The 20734-nt window shown below is 39.6% G+C and overlaps 1 protein-coding gene across 1 annotated transcript in view; it reads right to left on the minus strand.

The window, feature by feature from the left end:
- LOC126161033 (dynein beta chain, ciliary-like) overlaps positions 1–20734 on the minus strand; it is a 784705-nt gene that overhangs the window by 594694 nt on the left and 169277 nt on the right. The window contains exon 15 of the mRNA XM_049916954.1: positions 11778–11896. Within this exon, the coding sequence (XP_049772911.1) occupies positions 11778–11896 (119 nt within the window). The remainder of the gene's footprint in view (positions 1–11777; positions 11897–20734) is intronic.

A 20734-nucleotide genomic window follows, 5' to 3' on the forward strand; every position in this document is an offset into this window, starting at 1 on the left:
TGAGTTATCTTTAGGAGAAAACAGTTTTCGAAAGTGGAGGTAACTTTATTAATGTACGCTTTGTATTTTCCATTTGAGTCAGAAATATTGTAAACATCTATCCAGTGCATGTCTTTCAGCAATTTCCTGAATTTCTCAATTTTTTACTTATTTATTACACTCCTGTACTCAGATTTAATAGATTTTTTATCCTGACAAGTTTCAACATTTAACACTAGATGCTGCATATAGCCCATTTACTGTTGGTTTTGCGATATGACTTTTTTCCCTAGATTTGTCTACAATTGTCAATAGCAGTCTCAGAGCATTTACATATACTAGTAGCAAAGTTCACAGTAGGAACTAAATTGAAAAATAGTGTTACTGACTGCAATAATTGTTCACTGACAGAGCTTTTCAATAAATCCACATGAAAATCAACAGCAACCACTATTTCCCTGTATTTAACCATGAGATGGGACAGCAAAGCTTCCAGATTTTTTATGAAGAGGTTACTATTTCCTGAAGGTGATCTGTATATACCTACTATTATAAAGGGCTTATCATGAAATACTACTTCTATTGCACAAGCTTCTAAGTGCTGCTCTGAGCAAAATTTATTAATATCAATATTCTTGAAATCAAAACAGTTTCTGACAAATATGGCAACTCCTCCTTTCTCTATATTTTATCTATAGAAATAAGAAGCTAGCTTGAATCCTGTAAGATTTAACATATCTATACCAGTGGTCACATATTGTTCAGAGAGGCAGATTATATTAACTAGTGTGCTCAACTCTAAATCTTGAACAAAAATTATTTAAAACATAAATCAAATATAATATAATAAAATAGATAACTAGACTAATAATGACTATTTAGATATTTCAGATTTGTTGAAAATACTCTGATGGCACACTGTTTACGGCTTATTTTCCAGAAATGGTATTTCAGAGACAAGCTTATTATTACACATGGGTGTATGTAGGATGAAAGTTTCTTTAATTTATGTTATAACAAAAGTTTTGTTTTTAAAAAATTAATGAATTGTGGTGGGGTATTCTGCAAAGTTTCAAATTGCTACAAAATTCAATTATATTGTTTTCAAGAACATTAATTATATATCAACTTTTATGAGAAAGATTTTTTACATATCATTGTTTCAAAGATATTGCCTCCAAACATAACATGCCAAATTACTTTTCAGGGTGTATTTTAACCCTTAAAAGTGAAATCGGGGGCAAATAAAAAATACGTACATACTGCATTCTTTTGCCCCTCTAGACATCTGCCAAGTTTCATCAAGATCATTTACCGAGACTTGGGAATGTTCTCTGGTGAGGGTTTTTTTTTTTTTTTTTTTATATATATATATATATATATATATATATATATATATATATATATATATATATATATATATATATATATATATATATATATATATAAATTGAGGAATACTGCATCTGACTGACTGCCTTGATCCATGGCTTTCAGTATGTCATGTGCAGAAAGTATGAGTTATGTTTCAAATGATCGATGTTTTCAGAATCCATGTTGGTTGGCATGGAGGAGGTCATTCCGTTCAAGATACCTTATTTCGTGTAAGCTCACATTATTTTCTAAGATTCTAAAACGAGTGGATGTCATGGATACTAGAAGGTAGTTTTGTGGATCACTTCTGCTGCTCTTCTTGTAGATGGGTTTGACCTGTGCTTTCTTCCAACCACTGGGCACAGTGTTTTGTTCAAGAGAGGTTCAGTATGTTGTGATTAAAAGAGGTGTTAATTCATCTGCAAATTCAATATAGAATTTGATAGGTATTTCATCAGGTCTGGAAGCTTTGTTCAATTCTAATTACTTCAGTTGTTCCTCAACATCACTAACATTTATCTTTGTATGAGAATAAAATTCTGGCATTACTCCTGGGTTTTCCTATGTGAAGGTGCATTTAAAAACTGAGTTAAGCATTTTTGCTTTTGTTTTGCAACCTTCAATTTCCATTCCTGTCTCATCTGTGAATAACTGGACACTTAACTTTGGTGCCACCGACATTATGACCAGATTTTTTATTTTTTTTATTTTGTGAAACGTCTTTTAACAATATTCTGCTACAGTAGTTTCTGAAAGCTTCATGCACTGCTCTCCTGGCAGCCAGACACATTTCATTCGACGTCTTTCTATAGCCCTCTGCTTTCTGTCTCCTGTGGACACCGTGTCTTCTGTAGGAAATACAGGATTTATCACTATTTGTCCACTTGACTGTGAGTGGCATGTCAGTGGTAGGACTCGACATTCTGTACAAGTGTACCAGGGTCTAGGAAAAACTCAGAATTTCACTTCCGTCCCCCAAACTGACAAGTTTGAGGTACTATCATCCACCGAAACCACAACCAAGACAGTGAGACTCATTACACTTCTTGGGAAATGTGCTGAGCCTATGTCAAGCGGAGGCAAACACAAAAGGATAGGGGTCTATTAATCATCAGTAGTTTAAACGTATGGTGAATAATGGTACTCCTTACGAAAGTGGCAGTGAGGGATGGCAGAAATCTCTATTTCTTTTGGAGTCCCTTTACAGTGACTGTATACCACGCCACTGAGAGGTCCAATCATTTGAACTGTTATACTGGGTATATATCTATTTGGTGCATTCAGTTATTGTTTTAAACTTAAGCCATAATTGCTCTGTTTGCTCCTGTTCTGAATTAAAAGTTTCAAGTTCCTCCCTGTGGTATGACTATCTGCTTCTTTGTCTAGTTTACTGAACATCTTCACTTCATTGTGTGTAGTAATCTATCCTTTCCATAATATTGTCATTATTCCATCCTGGATTTCCACAGTTTGATTTTATGAACTTATCCACCTTTCTACTTGTTTTAGTTGGCCTTCGTACAATGGTAATCATTGTTGCTACAACTGCCTCATGGCCACTGATACCAGCTTCGATGCATATGTCCTCAAAGACATCAAATCTATTTTTCCCAATAGATCTAATATATTTCCATCATGAGTGGGTTTCGGAACTATCTGTTCCAGGAAGTTTTCAGTGGAGGTATTTAGTAATGTTTTATGGCACATCTTGGTAAGCCCACCACTAACAAAGCTGTAATTTTTTCATTTGAATGTTGGATGATTGAAGTCTTCTCTGATGATTACAGTTGGATTGGGGAAGTTACATACAAGTGAACTGAGTTTTTCTCTGAAGTTTTCAGTTCCCTCAGGAGGTGAGTCTGGTGGATAATAGAAGGGACAATTATAATTTTATACCCAAACAATCTTGCATGTGGCTTCAATTTCTATCTCTGTAGATACGAGTTTCTTTCTACTGCAGCAAATATACCAGTCCCATTTCCAATTAGCTTATTCTTTCAATATATGTTTAAATTTGTTCCAAAAATCTTACTCTGTCACTCTCTGGTTTCAACCCACTTCCTGTACCTAGTATCATGTGAGCTTCACTGCATTTTAGGCGCTCTTTTTACACTGGCACCATGTTGTGAATGCTTCGGCAGTTGACTACTAGGATCTTAATACTCTTGCCTGTGAGAAGGCATTTCTTTGGAGCTCACACTGATATTTTCAGGTCTCCTACACTTATCATTATCTGGAGTGGATGGAGAGCCACCTAATTTAAAAAACCATTGTGTACAACACATAAACAATCAGTTACCTGTGTAGCAGCCTCTGATGTGTAGTAAGCACCTGATCCATTCTGGGATCGCACAATTTTTGGTTTAAGTCCAAGACATCACAGACTAGCTAATCACAGAACCTTCACAGTCCTTGGTTCAAGGCTTCCACTTTACTCAGAACCAGTGGGCCACAAACTGTTCTGGGGTCAGTGCTGCAAATTGTGAGCTTTGTTCAAACTTCATAAGCAAGGCTGGTATTCTTAACCTTCTCTGCCAGTCACTGGGGTGATCAAGTATGACAGCAGAGCACCAACAAGAGGCATCGTTTGTCCCAACATGAGCCACAATCTTCAGTTGGTTACATCCCGTTTCTTCAGTGGTTGCTGTAATAAGCTCTTCAACATCCTGAATGAGGCCTCCAGGCATAAACAATGAGTGCAGATGGTGATTCTCACCATCCCTTACTGCCACTTCCCTAAAGGGTACCATTATCCTTTTGGGGTGCCATTATCCTTTTGTGTTTGCCTCCTCTTGACATGGGACTCAGCACATTTCCCAAGAAGTGTAATGAGTCTCACTGGCTCAGTTTTGGATTCGATGGGTGAAAGCACCTCAAACTTATTAGTTTGGGGGATGTAAGTGAAATTCTGAGTTTTTCCTAGACCCTGGTACACATGTACAGAATTCCTAGGCCTACCACTGATGTGCCACTCACAGTCAAGTGGACAAGGAGTGATAGAGACTGTATTTCCTACAGAAGAGAGAGTGTCCACAGAAGAGAACAGTACTTGCAAGACATTTGGTATCTCTGGCACACAACTCTTGCCAGCTCTCCCAACACACCCAGTTGCAACATCTTCCAATTGCTTCACAGTACTCAGGATGATTTCCAGCTGTTTATGAATAGCAGCTAACTCATCCTGTGCCTGAGAACAGCATACACAGTGGGGCTGCATTATGCCTCGTGTAATATTTTACTGAACAGTAAGCAAATAACTTTAGAAGCTTGCCGAGTATCTTGTAATTAATGGGTCTGATGTGCTATAAATATCAGAAGTAGTCTTTCAGAACTGAAGTAATTAATGGCTGAAATGAGATCTCTACAATGAAAATAGAAAAATTGGTACAAAATTTGCTGTTTCTTTGAAACATTTGCCCTGTTACGGTTGCTAACAAATTTGAGAATAGAGTTAATTTATGATAGTTGCTGATGATATGCACTCTTGGTAAAAGAGAAACTAATATGGCATGATATGTTATTTATTGAAAGTAACTGCAAATGAAAAATGCTGATTTACTACTAAATTGCTTACGCACATTTACAACTTACGAATACTCACAAAATTAATATGTTTGCAAGTGTCCAAAAATTATCAAAAATATACCTTTTTTATGTAAATATATAGTAAAATTAGGGAACAGCTAGTTTTGAATGAGGATACTGTGGCCTAGAGTTTCTACAAAGCACAAATTAAAATTACAATTGATGATACAAGCTTTTCTCCCCCCCCCCCCCCCCCCCAATTACTTGCAAACGTTCAAGAAAGCACAATATATCACAATACAGACAAGTACTGACATACTGACACAATAAATGAAAGATATTGTGAAAACGATACAAACAGTTTTGCAGGACATCAGACCTATCTGCAATGTGCAGTCTCACAGGATGAAAATTGCTATGTTGACTTAAGCATGTACATGAGTGTCTGAATTGCATGGATTTTTTTTTTTTACGTAGCTGGAACTGTGATGACTTCTACTCTGGCTTGCCAAAGATTAACACTACAGCATCAGTTTATCTCAGTCAAAAATGCGAAAATTGTGAAGCACCAACAGAGTACCTCTTCTGTTTGTGGCAGGATGTCAATGCCAGGTAAAATGCAAAAAAATGAAAATAAATATCTTCATTGAAAATATATTCATAAATATACCATAATAATAATTGTGATTAAATAGTGATCAATCCAGTCTGAAATTTGACTAAGAATACTGCCTATAGAAAAAAAGTAGATGTCTGTATAAATACACAAGAAATAAAAGAAATAAATATACAAGAAAATGAAGATAATAAATCTTATTTATGATTTAATGTTAGTATCAGAGATCTCATCTGCCTAACAAATCTGCAATTGTTTTCATTAGAAACAATATATTTAGTTACAACCTACAAAACTTTAGTTATAATCCAGATTTATTACGTTATCTTTTGTCGGACAAAAAACTTAAAACTGCAGTATAACACACTAGTTTTATAACACAATGTAGCAACTGATTCATTAGGAATCTAATACTCAGCACTGAAAACTATAATTTTGCTCCTTGGAGAACAACAGTTCTGTTATGTAAATTTTACATGATTATCATTGTTCAGAATCACAGTGGATGGATCCCAACACAAGAATTGTTTACTATGGCTAATATAACACACCCTCGGATTTACTGAAGTCCAGCAATTTTATGTTGTGTGACAACAAAATGATTAATATACAAATAGAGCATTTACAATAGTAGAAAATGTTTGGTACTTGGAATATATAGGACCTTTTACCTCAAACAGCTAATAAATCAAAGCCAACATCATATAAGGTATGGCCAAAAATATGGGAACACCAAGAGAACATAAATGCAGATACTAACCAAGTCTGCAGGTTTCACTGTTGTATTTGACCACAAACAGCATGTGTGCAACATGCTGGAATGATCAGTCATAGTCAGAACAGCATTATCTCAGAGCTCAGTGCATTTGAACATGGGCAAGTTGTTGGGGCTTGTATGGGGGATTCTTCCATAACCAAGGCAGCCAAAGTGTTTGGTGTTTCAAGAGGCTTCATACCAAAGATTCATATCACTTACTGGGAAAGTAGAAAAACGTCACCTGCTAAGTCGTGACATGTATGAAAGTTTGTGTTGAGTGATCATGACAGACATTCATTGAAGAGAATTGTGACAAAAAGTATAATGACCACAGCTGCAAAATTCACTGTATAACTGCAATATTTCTTTGAAAACCATATGGGACCTTTATTTATACTTTCTGAGATGACTGGAAGCTATTATGAATGTCAATGCTTTTTGTACATCATATTAAGCATGGCAATGTGTTGCATTTTCAGAGGCTTACAAAACAATACTTATGAAAATTTTTGTAAGTTATGAGAGTTCTGGATACCTTATTTCGTAACTAATCAGCATTTGTCACTCACACTTAGTGCCAAAAAATAGATCGCCCCAAATTTCAGTGTAAATCAATGAAAAACAGTCATACATTTCTGAGAATTTTCGTGAAGTTTCCATTAAGCATTAACAATAGTATTAAATTAGCATGTTCATCTTCATCTTCTCTTCAGGTATTAGGCAGGAACTGCCTATTACGGTATCCATCTCTGTCATGGTCTTCCTCTGTCTCTTCTCCCATGGCACACACGTAACAATTTGAAGATGTTCTTCCAAAATCTTGCTGGTAAAAACAGCTGTGGTTTTACTGTTGATACACTGCAATGTAATTGGATGTCAGTGCCTGGAAGTTGACCAACTGCAAGTCTAATGATGAAGTTGTTTCCTACAACAGCTCTTGCAGTTCCTGGTCAGTACATTGTGCTTCTGCAACCTCTGTGTAGTCAATAGTGGAGACACTACAGGCTCAGGAGAGGCTGTATCCTACTGCATTCTTGATCTCAGATATGCATAGGATGTCCATGATGAACTGTGTGCTAAACAAACTGGTTATCCTGTCAAGGAAAACAAATGATGTTTTTCTGCCAAAATGTATATAATAGTGGCTTTTGGTCGGTGAAGACTGTCAACTCATGGACTACTTGCTGAGGTCGAAAGTATGTGACTGCCTTGTATATCATTAACAGTTCGTGCTCATAAGTGCTCCGTTTCTGTTCAGATGTTGAAAGTTTCTGCAAGAAAAAGGGTAGAGGCTGCCACGTGTCACTGCTGTGTTGCTGCAACACAGTGCCCATCACCGTCTGGCTTGCATCTACCACCAATGCTAAAAGCACATTTGGCTCAGGGTGCACTAACTATGCAGCATCCGCTATCACTTGTTAGAATGCAACAGTCATGCAAACTGTCCCAGTTACTGTTGTGTTCCCTTTGCATTTTGGACTTGCAAGCACTGCTGTTAATAGTTGTTAGATTTCTGCGACCCATGGTAGATGTCAACAACAAAATTTTAGCATCCCTAGAAATCATCACAGCGCCTTAACTGTGGAAGGCTGGGGGTTCTTCAGAATGTCTTTCACTTTTCCAGGTAGTGGTAAGGAGCCTTGTTGACTGAATACGCATTTTGTTGTGTTCAGCACTGCACCATACTCATCCAGCAACTTCAAGACTTCAGATGTTGGTGAAGCGAAAAATACCAAGTTGTCATCGAGGTAGGTGTAGAAGAATGAGACATTGTGCAACATAGTGTCAATAAATCTCTGCCATGTCTGCATAGCATTCCTGAGGCTGAACACCATGAAACTGCTCTTGAAGAGATTGAACCGTGTAATGAAGGCCATCTTAGGGATGTGTTGCTCAGCCACATGAATCTGTACGTATGCCTTGTCACAGTCCAAAATGCTGTAAGGCAAGCACCACTCAATGCATAGTTTTAATCACAGAGTAATGGCAACAGATAATATCTGACACTGTAAAGTCATTAAGCACTCTATAGTCACCGCATGCATACCATGCATCACACTACTTTGACACTATATGCAGCAGTGAAAACCAAGGACTACTGGACAGTTGCGTGATGCCCTCTCAAGTCATGCTGTCATATTCTGCATTTGCAACTGCTAAGTGATCTGGGGCTAATAGCTGTGACCTACAAAGTAACAGGGCTCCCTCAGCAGTGTTTATATGTGCGAGGTGTTATGCTTCACATCTATAGGCACACATGACAGTCTTGTCAGTGCCAGGAAATCTCGAAGCAGTGTTGCATACTCACTGTCAGCAGCTTCTATTGCCTTTGCAGTCTGGTGATGCAGCTTCTATTATCTTGGTGGACTGGATGGTGGTGTGGCTCCAAAATCCAGTGGCTATGAGTCCAGTGATGTGGTTACCCAGGCATGTGTTGGTGATGTCAGACAACAGATTGTAGTGTGACAAACTGCCTATTGGCTTCTGTCTCGGGTTCTTCGGCCGACGTTCATCTAATGATTTTTCTAACGTTTCGCCAGCACGAGTGGCTGGCATTGTCAAAGCTTCACCCTCCATTGCTGTTGGTGAACTGGAGCCGCGCTCGCGGTCGCAGACTATATGTACCTGGCGCGCCAACGTCCGAGGGCTTCTCCGCGGTCATTTCCTGTGCGGTTCTGCTATTGCTACCTGCGACGGTCGTTTGCTGCAGTACGGGAAGCCAGGATTCGTTTACCTTAAGGCTTTCCTGTTTCTTGTTCAAACTGTTCACGTGCTTTTGTATTTCTACAGCTTCTCTGAACAAGCGCGTGTGATAGTGCTTCTCTACAACCAGAACTTCTGTGTCGGCGAATTTTATTACGTGGTCGGTCTCATTCAGTGCGTGCTCTGCCACGGCCGATTTCTCCACCTGCTCCAACCTGCAATGTCGCTTATGCTCTTTGATCCTGGTGTTAATTGATCGTCCAGTCATTCCGACATAAACTTTTCCGCATGTGCATGGTATACGGTGTATTCCCGACATTGCAAGTGGGTCTCTTTTCTCCTTCGCCAATCTAAGACACTCTTTGATCTTCCTTGTCGGTTTGAAAATCGTCTTTACGCCATGTTTGCGCAACATACGGCCGATTCTGTTCGTCACTCTGGGAATGTATGGCAGAAAGGCCGTTCCCGACATTTCTTTTTCTGGTTCCTTACTTCGCCGAGTGTTTGGCTCTGTTACACTTCTAATATAATTTGTGGAGTACCCATTGCTCCTCAGGACAGTTTCCAGGTGTTGCATTTCTCGTCTGAGGTGTGGCGGCTCACATATTCATCCTGCTCTCGTTACGAGCGTACTAATCATGCCTCTTTTCTGGCTCGGGTGGTGGTTTGACAGTTTGTGCAGGTATCGGTCCATGTGTGTCGGTTTTCGATACACGCTGTGTCCCAGGTTTTCGCCGTCCCTTGTGACCAGCACATCTAGAAATGGCAGTTTCTTGTCCTTTTCTACTTCCATGGTAAATACTATGTTGGCATGGAGGCTGTTCAAGTGTCTTAGGAAGTCACCAAGCTGTTCTTCACCATAGCTCCACACCATGAAAGTATCATCGACGTACCTGTACCACACCTTAGGTTTGCAAGTCGCCGAGTCCAGTGCCTGTGCTTCGAATTGTTCCATGAAGAAGTTGGCCACCACTGGACTGAGAGGACTACCCATGGCGACGCCTTCCAGCTGTTTGTAGAAATCGCCATTCCACGTGAAATAGCTCGTGGTGAGACATGCATGGAAGAGCTTTCTGATGTCTTCCAGGAAAATGGAACCGATGTGCTCCAGAGCGTCACTGAGTGGCACTTTCGTAAATAACAAAACAACATCAAAGCTGATGAGGATGTCGTTTGGTGCAAGTTTCAGTTTCTTCAGCTTCTCAATGAAATGTCCTGAGTCCTTAATGTATGTGTCGGTCTTCCACACATGAGGCTGGAGCAGAGAGGCCAAGTGTTTTGCCAGTTTATATGTCGGTGAGCCAGGAGCGCTAACGATCGGTCTCAGTGGACGCTGTTCTTATGGCTCTTCGGTAATCCATACAGCCGAGGTGGTAGGGCTTCTGTGTTGCGCAGGTTTCTCTGTATGTCCACCGGCAGAGAAGACGCCTTGATTAATGCCGGGTACGGCCTTTCTGCCATACATTCCCAGAGTGATGGACAGAATCGGCCGTATATTGCGCAAACATGGCGTGAAGACGATTTTCAAACCGACAAGGAAGACCAAAGAGTGTCTTAGATTGGCGAAGGAGAAAAGAGACCCACTTGCAATGTCGGGAATACACCGTATACCATGCACATGCAGAAAAGTTTATGTCGGAATGACTGGACGATCAATTAACACCAGGATCAAAGAGCATAAGCGACATTGCAGGTTGGGGCAGGTGGAGAAATCGGCCATGGCAGAGCACGCACTGAATGAGACCAACCATGTAATAAAATTTGCCGACACAGAAGTTCTGGCTGTAGAGAAGCACTATCACATGTGCTAGTTCAGAGAAGCTGTAGAAATACAAAAGCACACGAACAGTTTGAACAAGAAAGAGGAAATCCTTAAGGTAAATGGATCCTGGCTTCCCGTACTGCAGCAAACGACCGTCGCAGGTAGCAAGAGGAGAACCGCACCGGAAATGACCGCGGAGAAGCCCTCAGACGTTGGCGCGCCAGGTACATATAGTCTGCGGCCGCGAGCGCGGCTCCAGTTCACCAACAGCAACGGAGGGTGAAGCTTTGATAATGCCAGCCACTCGTGCTGGCGAAACGTCAGAAAAATCATTAGATGAACGTCAGCCGAAGAACCCGAGACAGAAGCCAATAGGCAGTTTGTCAACAAGTGGCCACGAAAGCCTTAACAATTTTGTAGATTGTAGTGTGCCGATAAACTCAGTAACAACCACAATTGTGAAATTTCACACGAACATATGGTACAGGCCTACATCCAGCTTGAAATGTTGCATGTCGCACATTGCGATCAAAGAGTTGTTTGAGGCTGTAAGGCAGAATGACATTCGTGGTCAACACCAGTGTAGCATCAACAGTAGGAAGATACACAAATCAGAAGCTGTGTCACTCAGAAAATTTCCGTTGAGTACGCCAGTCACTTACAGATGCTGTGACTCAGAATGTAAATCAGATGAAGCGTCTACATCTGACTGCTGGTGGCATTTGGGTACGCACAAAGTTTGGTACAACAACTTGTTTGATCGCCAAATCTGCCCCGGAACCAACACACCTCCTGCTGTGTTTCTGTCCCAGGCGTAGTGGAGGTGGTCGATAATTTGCTGTGTGAGGACTTCTGGAATCTGGATTTTGTGTGTGTGTGTGTGTGTGTGTGTGTGTGTGTGTGTGTGTGTGTGTAAAAACTCTAAAGTCAAAATACAAAAGCTGGGTTATTTTGAAACCTCTTTTTTACATGTCTATTTGCTGCTTAATATCTCCGCTATATAATGCATCACAAAGAAAAAGGTTATCTCTTACTACACACATTGCCAACAGGAGACTTACCTGCAGAATTCCAGTTTAGTGATTCATGTGCCTCAGAAATCAACGAGTCAATACGTTCAATGTCATCAACAACCAAATCAAATTCAACTGGATGGCTGCATTGCCTAATCTGGTTGTACCTGCAAGAGAAAAGATATGTAGGATGTAGGCAGCATATATCATGAGATTTAACACATTCACAAATAACATGTAAACTCTACAATTTTGTGTATATCTTTTTCTGGTAGTACACATGTAACTCGTGATCACTGGTGATGAAGTATGGTCCTCACAGCATATATCAGACATATACAGGATACCCTAGGAGGAATGGCCAATATCCATTTTGTTCAGAATGATCATTCCTGTTATATCCATGAGTATTGTGAATGTTGCCCATATCTCCTGGGACATGCCATATAGGAGCAAATATACAAGAGGTTTTTTAAATTACAGTGACTGACAAATATATATATCTATATTATGTGTGTGAAATTTGTATGTGTGTGTGTGTGTGTGTGTGTGTGTGTGTGTGTGTGTGTGTGTGTGTGTGTTTGTGTTTTTTTTTATTGTGTCTATCAACATACCAATGCTTTCTTGTTTGGTAAGTTACAGCATCTTTGGTTTTTATATATATTTTTCCCACGTGGAATGTTTCCCTCTATTATATATATATATATATGGTGTTGTCTCCTATACGAATTCTGAAACGTGATTTAGTCATTAATTAAATACATTTTTCAAATCAGTTCATTTGTTGTACAGCAGATTCCTCAAGATTTACAATGAAATACTTTTCCACTATAGGAGTAAACAGCAATCTTTTCAGTGTATCAAGCTCCATGTCAAATATATTCCTGTCTTTTAATTCACTGTAAATGTTTAAATCCATATCCTTTAATGTTTTGGCATAGGGTTTTAAACAGCATGTGGGAAGTTTAAAATTCTCTCTGTGGTAAGTGCTACAACTGTGGTGAAAATTGAAAGTTTCAAGTGTATGTTGTTTTTCTATATAAGAAAATCAAGACATCACAAATATGCAGGAAATGAATGGATAGTATTTTTCAATTTTTTAAACAATGGATGACCAGATGGCCTCCATTTGGCAAAACATATGTTCCATCTTATTTTCTTTTGCAATACTAGTATCCATGTGACATCTGTTGAGTTCTCCCAAAGATTGTGCCATAATGAAGACTCAAAATAAAAGTGATACACTATCTTTCTGGTGTCTGTGTTTGTGGCACCTGAGAAAATACACATTCAAAATGCTAAACTATTCAATTTACTTGCTATCTTTTCACATGAATAGCCACCGACAAAATGTGCCCAAGAGAAAGCTGGATGACCCAGTTGCTGAACAGGCAGCCCAACACACAATATGTTTCACTTCAATGACTGCTTCACAGCCTGTGTCATCTGGCTGCTTCCTACCAAGACCAGAATTTCTGAATTTTTCAGGTGGGAACTCTCACTGCAATATATTCTAAGTTCCTGGATCCCCCCCCTCAGCCTCAGCTTTCGCTAACCCCTGTCCTTCACCCATATATCCCCTTCCCCACTCCCATCCCAGCATTACACAGCCTTCTATTTCATCAATGCACCCACCAGTCTTTTTCCCCTCTACTACTTCTTTTCCGCTCCCACCCCTTTCCCCCAAATCTTCTGACACACCCTTCCCCAACCTGCTGTCCTTCCTCCTCCCTGCCCTAGCTTCCTCCTTACCCCACCACCTATGGATTGTTTCTCCCATCAGTCACAGTTGCTTGCAGTCCAGCCTCAGTGGCCAGAGACAGTGGTCATGTGTATGTGAGTTGTTCTTGTGTGAATGTGCGTGTGTTTTCTACTTTAAAAGGCCTTTTAACCAAAAGCTCAAATGCATAGTAGTCTTTTTATTCTGCCTGTCCGCCACTCAGCATCTCCACACCATTATTAAATACTGATAATACATCAAACATGTTGTCTGGTCACCAAGGGATCTAAATAAAATTGGAGTTGTGCTGACAAAGCTGGGAATTATCTACAGGACTTTAATTTAATTAGAGACACCCAAAATTTAGAATTGTTTAGATTTAAGCTGTATCACAAATCATGGATGTGTACAATGAGGATAATACTAATAAGAAGGCAAAATTATTTCTGGGCACTGTGGCCCATTATTTTAATACTGCCTTTCCCTTAAAATACTAGTAACTCTTCTAGAACAAATTAATCAATTTTAAAGGCCTAATTACAAGGAGAATAATCACCTCTTGTCCTATGAAAAGAAAACTGCAAGCAGAAAGCAAAGCAAGGAATTATTCCAGTTTTTATATATTTAAATAAATACAAAAGATACTTAGACAACTTATAAGGGTAAGAAAATCACAAACAATAACTGCATAAAAAATTCTAACAACATACACAAGGCAGTCTGGAATGTTGTTACAGGCAGCCTTGGAACTTGAGTTTTTAAAGAAGGTCCAGATGATCTAATACATGGGTGGGCAACCATGGGCCCATGGGTTGGATCTGGCCTGTGACTGGTTTCAGCTCAGTCTGTGGAAAAGATCTGCAGGAGAGAGGGTGAGGCACTTGCATTGTATTCCATCCAGGAAGCATTTTAGCATATTTCTATGATTTGTCATCAACAATATTTTTAGACATATATTTAAAAAATATGTGTTAATAGTGTTTGTGGATATCAACACCCTAAATTCCAAACACTCAAGTGGTCTGACTGTAACCAAAAATTGCTAAGTTACTCCTAGTTGCTTGTTGACTGGAACTGCCTCTCTCATTGCTGTATTTGGTTTTTCCCTCCTTTCTCATATTTACATTAGCAAATAATTCTTGTCTGTTGTGCATTTATTAGAACAGTGCAACCATTGAAACTGATGTAATTCATAATCAATTAGCTGCAGCCAGTTGCTTCTATAGTTAGTTGCTTCTATAGGCATTTATTTTTCCATGATGACATTGCCAGATTCCTGGCATTCCATCTTCAGTGAACATTGTTTCTTTATCAATGGTGTTGCAAAATTTTGCAACAGAAGTTTCAAGACAGCTTTTGTAAAACTTCATAAGTGAAAAATCAATGTTCACATCACGTAAATAAATGTAAACATCTGAAGATGGGGTGAATATAAAATAAATATAATTAAAAAAATGTGTTTTGAGGCATAATTTGTTGGCATGGCATGTCAAGAAATGGGTACCACAAATGTTGGTGCATCGCCCAATACATATGGAAATGGACACTATAGGTTTGACTTTACGTGCTAGGAGCATTACTGTAGTGACACATGATGAGGCAGCCAGTGAGCCTAAGTAGGCGACCATCCTTGATATAACTAAAACTAAATGGAACTAAAATATGAGATGCAAAGAAGATAAGTAAATCTCTTAACAAGCATTTTTTCAAGTATTGCTTTTAATATTTCATCACAGATTATTTCACAGGCACTGACATTTCCCACTGAGTTTAAAAAATCAAGCACGTCAATGTTTCTAACTACAGTACCTCAAGAAGAAGTGCTGAAAATTATCAGTGGCAGTAGAAATTCAACTTTTATTCATCTAGTATTGATGGCATGTCCGATTTTTTATTAAAAAATTGCTCTACTAATTATAATTCCACTTTGTGATGTTATTAACAGTTCCCTAATTACAGGCTGTTTCCAGATGTTTTCAAAATTGCTGAATTTATTCCTCTTTTCAAAAAAGGAGACAAGAATGACGTTAACAATTATTGACCAATCTCCATTCCTTCTGCCTTATCAAAAATTCTACAAAAAGTAATGTACTGACATGTAATGTTATGAATATTCTTTAAAAGATTTTTTAAAATTATCCACATTATTTTTTCACAGTATCCTTAATGGTAATTTTTGAAGCTCTGTAGACACATTTGTCCCATTCTATAATCAGATACACTAAATACCTATTCTGACTCCACCCTGGCTCTTGTGTAAAAACTACATACTTAAAAACTGGTTCTCAATATTAATTAACGTCAACAAAACTATTCTGGTAGTGTGGTTGTATCAAGTATGTTAATAAAGCTTTTGACATGTCAGCTATTACTGCAGGCAGCCTCCACCAGGGTGACTATGTGTGGTTTGCAGTTGTGCTATACATTTATTATTTGAAATAGACGACTGGACATTTTGGCAAACTGAGGTAAATCAGGTGCTATTACTGGAATATTTGATGTGAATTATTATTGTTTGTCATCAGCGAATCCAGTGGAAGCTGACATCATGATATATTGTTGCTTACTTAGTGGCCGGAAGCTCCTTAGAGCAGTCATTAGTGCCTGTCACCTGCAGTGTGGGGTTACGGCTCCTAGGACTTTCAGTCCACCAGCTTGCAATAACTGACAACTGTGACAGTGAGACTCTGTAGCACTCCTCACTGTTCATGTTGTACAGTCAATTTACTATCCTGACAGGCTTTCTTATTTCACTTTGTGATGAGTAACTGCCTGTTTATAACGAAACAGTTCATGAATGAACAGCCGGATGTGTGTGTCCAATGGGCACAATACAGGGTGTCTCAAAAAAGTGTACTAACACTTTACTGTCCATAATGTGCTGAATTTTTTGTTTTTAAGGTGTAACTGAAGAAACAGAATGACAGGAGAACAATTTAGCTTTGAACAGAGAAAGTTTGTCCCTAAATGTTATTGGAAAACTGAGAACACAGTGAAAGCACAAAGACATTTCAGAAGGGACTTTAATAAACTGCCACCACTGCATGAGACCGTTGCTCACATCAGAGGTACATTTGAAGCGAATGGAACTATACAGGGTGGTCCATTGATAGTGACTGGGCCAAACATCTCACGAAATAAGCATCAAATGAAAAAACGACAAAGAATGAAACTCGTCAAGCTTGAAGGGGGTACCTAGATGGCACTATGATTGGCCCACTAGAAGGCACTGCCATAGGTCAAATGGATATCAACTGCGTTTTTTTAAAAATAGGAACAACCCATTTTTTATTACACATTTGCTGTAGTAAGTATTGAAATATGAATGTTTTAGTTGGACCACTTTTTTCGCTTTGTAATAGATGGCACTGTAATAGTCACAAACGTATAAGTACGTGGTATCATGTAACATTCTGCCAGTGCGGACGATATTTGCTTCGTGATACATTACCAATGTTAAAATGGACCATTTACCAAAATGGACCGTTTACCAATTGCAGAAAAGGTCGATATCGTGCTGATATATGGCTATTGTGATCAAAATGCCCAACAGGCATGTGCTATGTATGCTGCTCGGTATCCTGGATGACATCATCCAAGTGTCTGGACCATTCACCGGATAGTAAGGAAACAGGAAGTGTTCAGCCACATGTGAAATGTCAACCACAACCTGCAACAAATGCTGATGCCCAAGTAGGTGCCTTAGCTGCTGTCGCGGCTAATCTGTTCATCAGTAGCAGACAAATTGCGTGAGAATCGGGAATCTCAAAAACATCGTTGTTGAGAATGCTACATCAACATTGATTGCACCCATACCATATTTATATGCACCAGGAATTGCATGGTGACGATTATGAACGTCGTGTACAGTTCTGCCGCTGGGCACAAGAGAAATTACAGGACGATGACAGACTTTTTGCATGCGTTTTACTTAGCGATGAAGTGTCATTCACCAACAGCGGTAACCTAAACCGGCATAATATGCACTATTGGGCAACAGAAAATCCACAATGGCTGCGACAAGTGGAACATCAGCGACCTTGGCGGGTTAAATTATGGTGCGGCATTATGGGAGGAAGGATAATTGGCCCCCATTTTATCGATGGCAATCTAAATGGTGCAATGTATGCTGATTTCCTACGTAATGTTCTACCAATGTTACAACAAGATGTTTCACTGCATGACAGAATGACGATGTACTTCCAACATGAGGGATGTCCAGCACATAGCTCGTGTGCATATGAAGCAGTATTGAATAGCATATTCCATGACAGGTGGATTGGTCGCCGAAGCACTATACCATGGCCTGCATGTTCACTGAATCTGACGTCCCCGGATTTCTTTGTGTGGGGAAAGTTGAAGGATATTTGCTATCGTGATACACCGACAACGCCTGACAACATGTGTCAGCGCATTGTCAATGCATGTGCAAACATTACAGAAGGCTAACTACTCGCTGTTGAGAGGAATGTCATTACACGTATTGCCAAATGCATTGAGGTTGACGGACATAATTTTGAGCATTTATTGCATTAATGTGGTATTTACAGGTAATCATTCTGTAATAGTATGCGTTCTCAGAAATGATAAGTTCCCAAAGGTACATGTATCATATTGGAACAACCGAAATAAAATGTTCAAACATACCCACGTTCTGTATTTTAATTTAAAAAACCTACCTGTTACCAAATGTCCGTCTAAAATTGTGAGCCATATGTTTGTGACTATTATAGCACCATCTATCACAAAGTGAAAAAAGTGATCCAACTAAAACTTTCATATTTCTTTACGTACTACACGAATATGTAATAAAAAATGGGGGTTCCTATTTAAAAAAATGCAGTTGATATCCGTTTGACCTATGGCAGCACCAACTAGTGGGCCAACCATAGCGCCATCTGGTTTCCCCCTTCAAGCTAGACAAGTTTCGCTCTTTGTAGTTTTTTCATTTGATGCTTATTTCGTGAGATATTTGGCCCTGTCATGATCAATGGACCACCTTGTATACACCGTCAACAAGAAACGTTCTGGATGACCACAGTTGTCCACCAGCCTTAGAAAACAAAAGCAGACGCAGGAAACCCTCATTGGATCCCCACAGAAAACTATGGCAAACGACTCAGTCGACACACATCTCAAAAGATAGCATTCATTGCATCTTGAAACATCCATGCTGTAAATACTACATACCAGCAGTAATTCATGCTCTCAACGAAGATGATACAGACCGGAGAGTTCAGTTCTGAGAATGGTACCTGGCAGAATTTACAAAAGATCCAGGTTTCCCACATATTGTTGGCTGGAGCTATGAGGCCACCTTTAAATCAAACAACACAATTAATCGCCATAACTGCCTGGGTCCTGTTAATTCCCATTTTATTGCTGAACAATATTTAAACTTACAGGGGATAACAGTGTGGTGTGGGATACCAGCATTGGGCATCATAGGACTTTTTTTTTCTTTTTAATTTTACAAAACTGCCACGGGTGACAGGTACCTAATCATGCTGCAGGAGTCCATCGGTCCACACACTGAGGAGATGTTTAGTGATGATGAGATTTACTTTCAGCAAGGTGGAGCACCTCCCCACTACCACTGCAATGTAAGAGCCCATCTCGATGCAGCTTTTCCAAACACATGGTTTGCATGAAGGGATAGCATTAAATACGCTGTGGGTTACCCAGACCTCACACCAATTGACTTCTTTTTATGCAGATGCCTCAAGTACAGACTTTATCGCACAAAACCCACAACAAATGGTGCTTTGAAACTGGAAATTGAATGACAATATCGCGACAGTCCAAAAGAAATGTTTTATGATGTTTGCCAATCCACTGGTTCGCATTATCATTTTGTCTGGAAAATGATGGCCATCAATTTGATCAATTGTGAACAAGATTCTTTGAAGCACAGTTTTTTCTGTAATTCAAGCCTTCAAACTTGTCTCTATTTTCATAGATAAAGTTTTTATATTGATTCAAAGTGTTCATACATTTTTTAAGATACACTGTATGTCAGCAATTGACCTTATTGCCAACAACAAGTGTGCTGATGGACTTACTACTTAGGGGTTGGTGCAGTGTTACTATCTTTCTCTTTCCTCCCTCCAATCTGCTGCTCTGTCTGCCATCTGCACCCAGCATCTCTCTCCCATCTCCCCCCCCCCTTCCCCCCCCCCCCCCCCCTTTCTCCAACTAACATGTTGCTCCATCTCCGAGGTTTCATGCCAAGGGATGTGTGCTGGCAGCACCCCTGCTGCTACTCCACTTGTCCCTGAAGTCAGTTCATTGTTGACTACCTCCTACCTCTTCCTAATCTCTACCTCTTCCTAATCAGACTAAGTGCAGGTTCCCAAGCCTTACTATGAATGTAGCCACCATTAAAACTGATCAGAGATTCCCTTATTTGAATTTCAATAGATCTTCGTATGATCAGAATTCTTTCAGTGTGATCAGACAGGCAATGTTCCATGACCCTGCAATCTAGTGTGTTATTGGCGTTCTCAACAATGATCTTTGACAGTATACATTATCTAGCCTTTATGTGTGTTGCCACATTGTCAATGCATGTGGTAGACCCCACGTTTCCAAAGTCCAAGATTGTCTTCAACACTACCAAACAGTGCTGATATTTTAGCTGGGAAGAGGAAGAATGTCTTCACTTGGTCTTTCTGGACAAATCTTCCTATCTTTAATCTTCAATGGGATAAACAGAATGGCTGCATTCTCCTGAGCTTTCACTTCTGTTCCTCCAGTTGTACAGTGAGTGTAGGACCTAGGGCTCTCTGAATTAGCCACTCTGTGCAGCTGTTCTTCCAAATTACTGTCCTCAGATGTTCAAGTTCTTGGTTGAGACTTTCATTATCAGAGAGGGTACATGCCCTATGTACCAATGTTTTGAACACCCCATTCCTCTGTGCTGGGTAGTGTCAGCTGTCCACATGTAAGTAGATGGGTGTGTGTCTTCTTCCAATACATGCTGTGGTGCAATGTGCCATCTGCTCTTCTTTTTACTGGGACATCCAGAAAGAGGAGAACTCCATCCACTTTGACTTCCATGGTAAAGTTGGTGTTCTAGTCCATGAAACAGTGATTTATGAAGAACTCATTCAGCTTGTCTCTTCCATGTGGTCGTACGATAAAAGTATTGCCTACATCTTGCAAAAAATAGGTTGATTTACACTGGTTGACTGCAAGATTTTGTCCTCAAGATCTCCCACATCCGTGTTTTTCAAAAACTGGTGAAAATGGACTCCCCATTGCTACTCCTTCCATCTGCCATAGT

Source organism: Schistocerca cancellata, chromosome 2 (assembly GCF_023864275.1).
Source record: "Schistocerca cancellata isolate TAMUIC-IGC-003103 chromosome 2, iqSchCanc2.1, whole genome shotgun sequence".
Taxonomy (NCBI): Eukaryota; Metazoa; Arthropoda; class Insecta; order Orthoptera; family Acrididae; genus Schistocerca; species Schistocerca cancellata.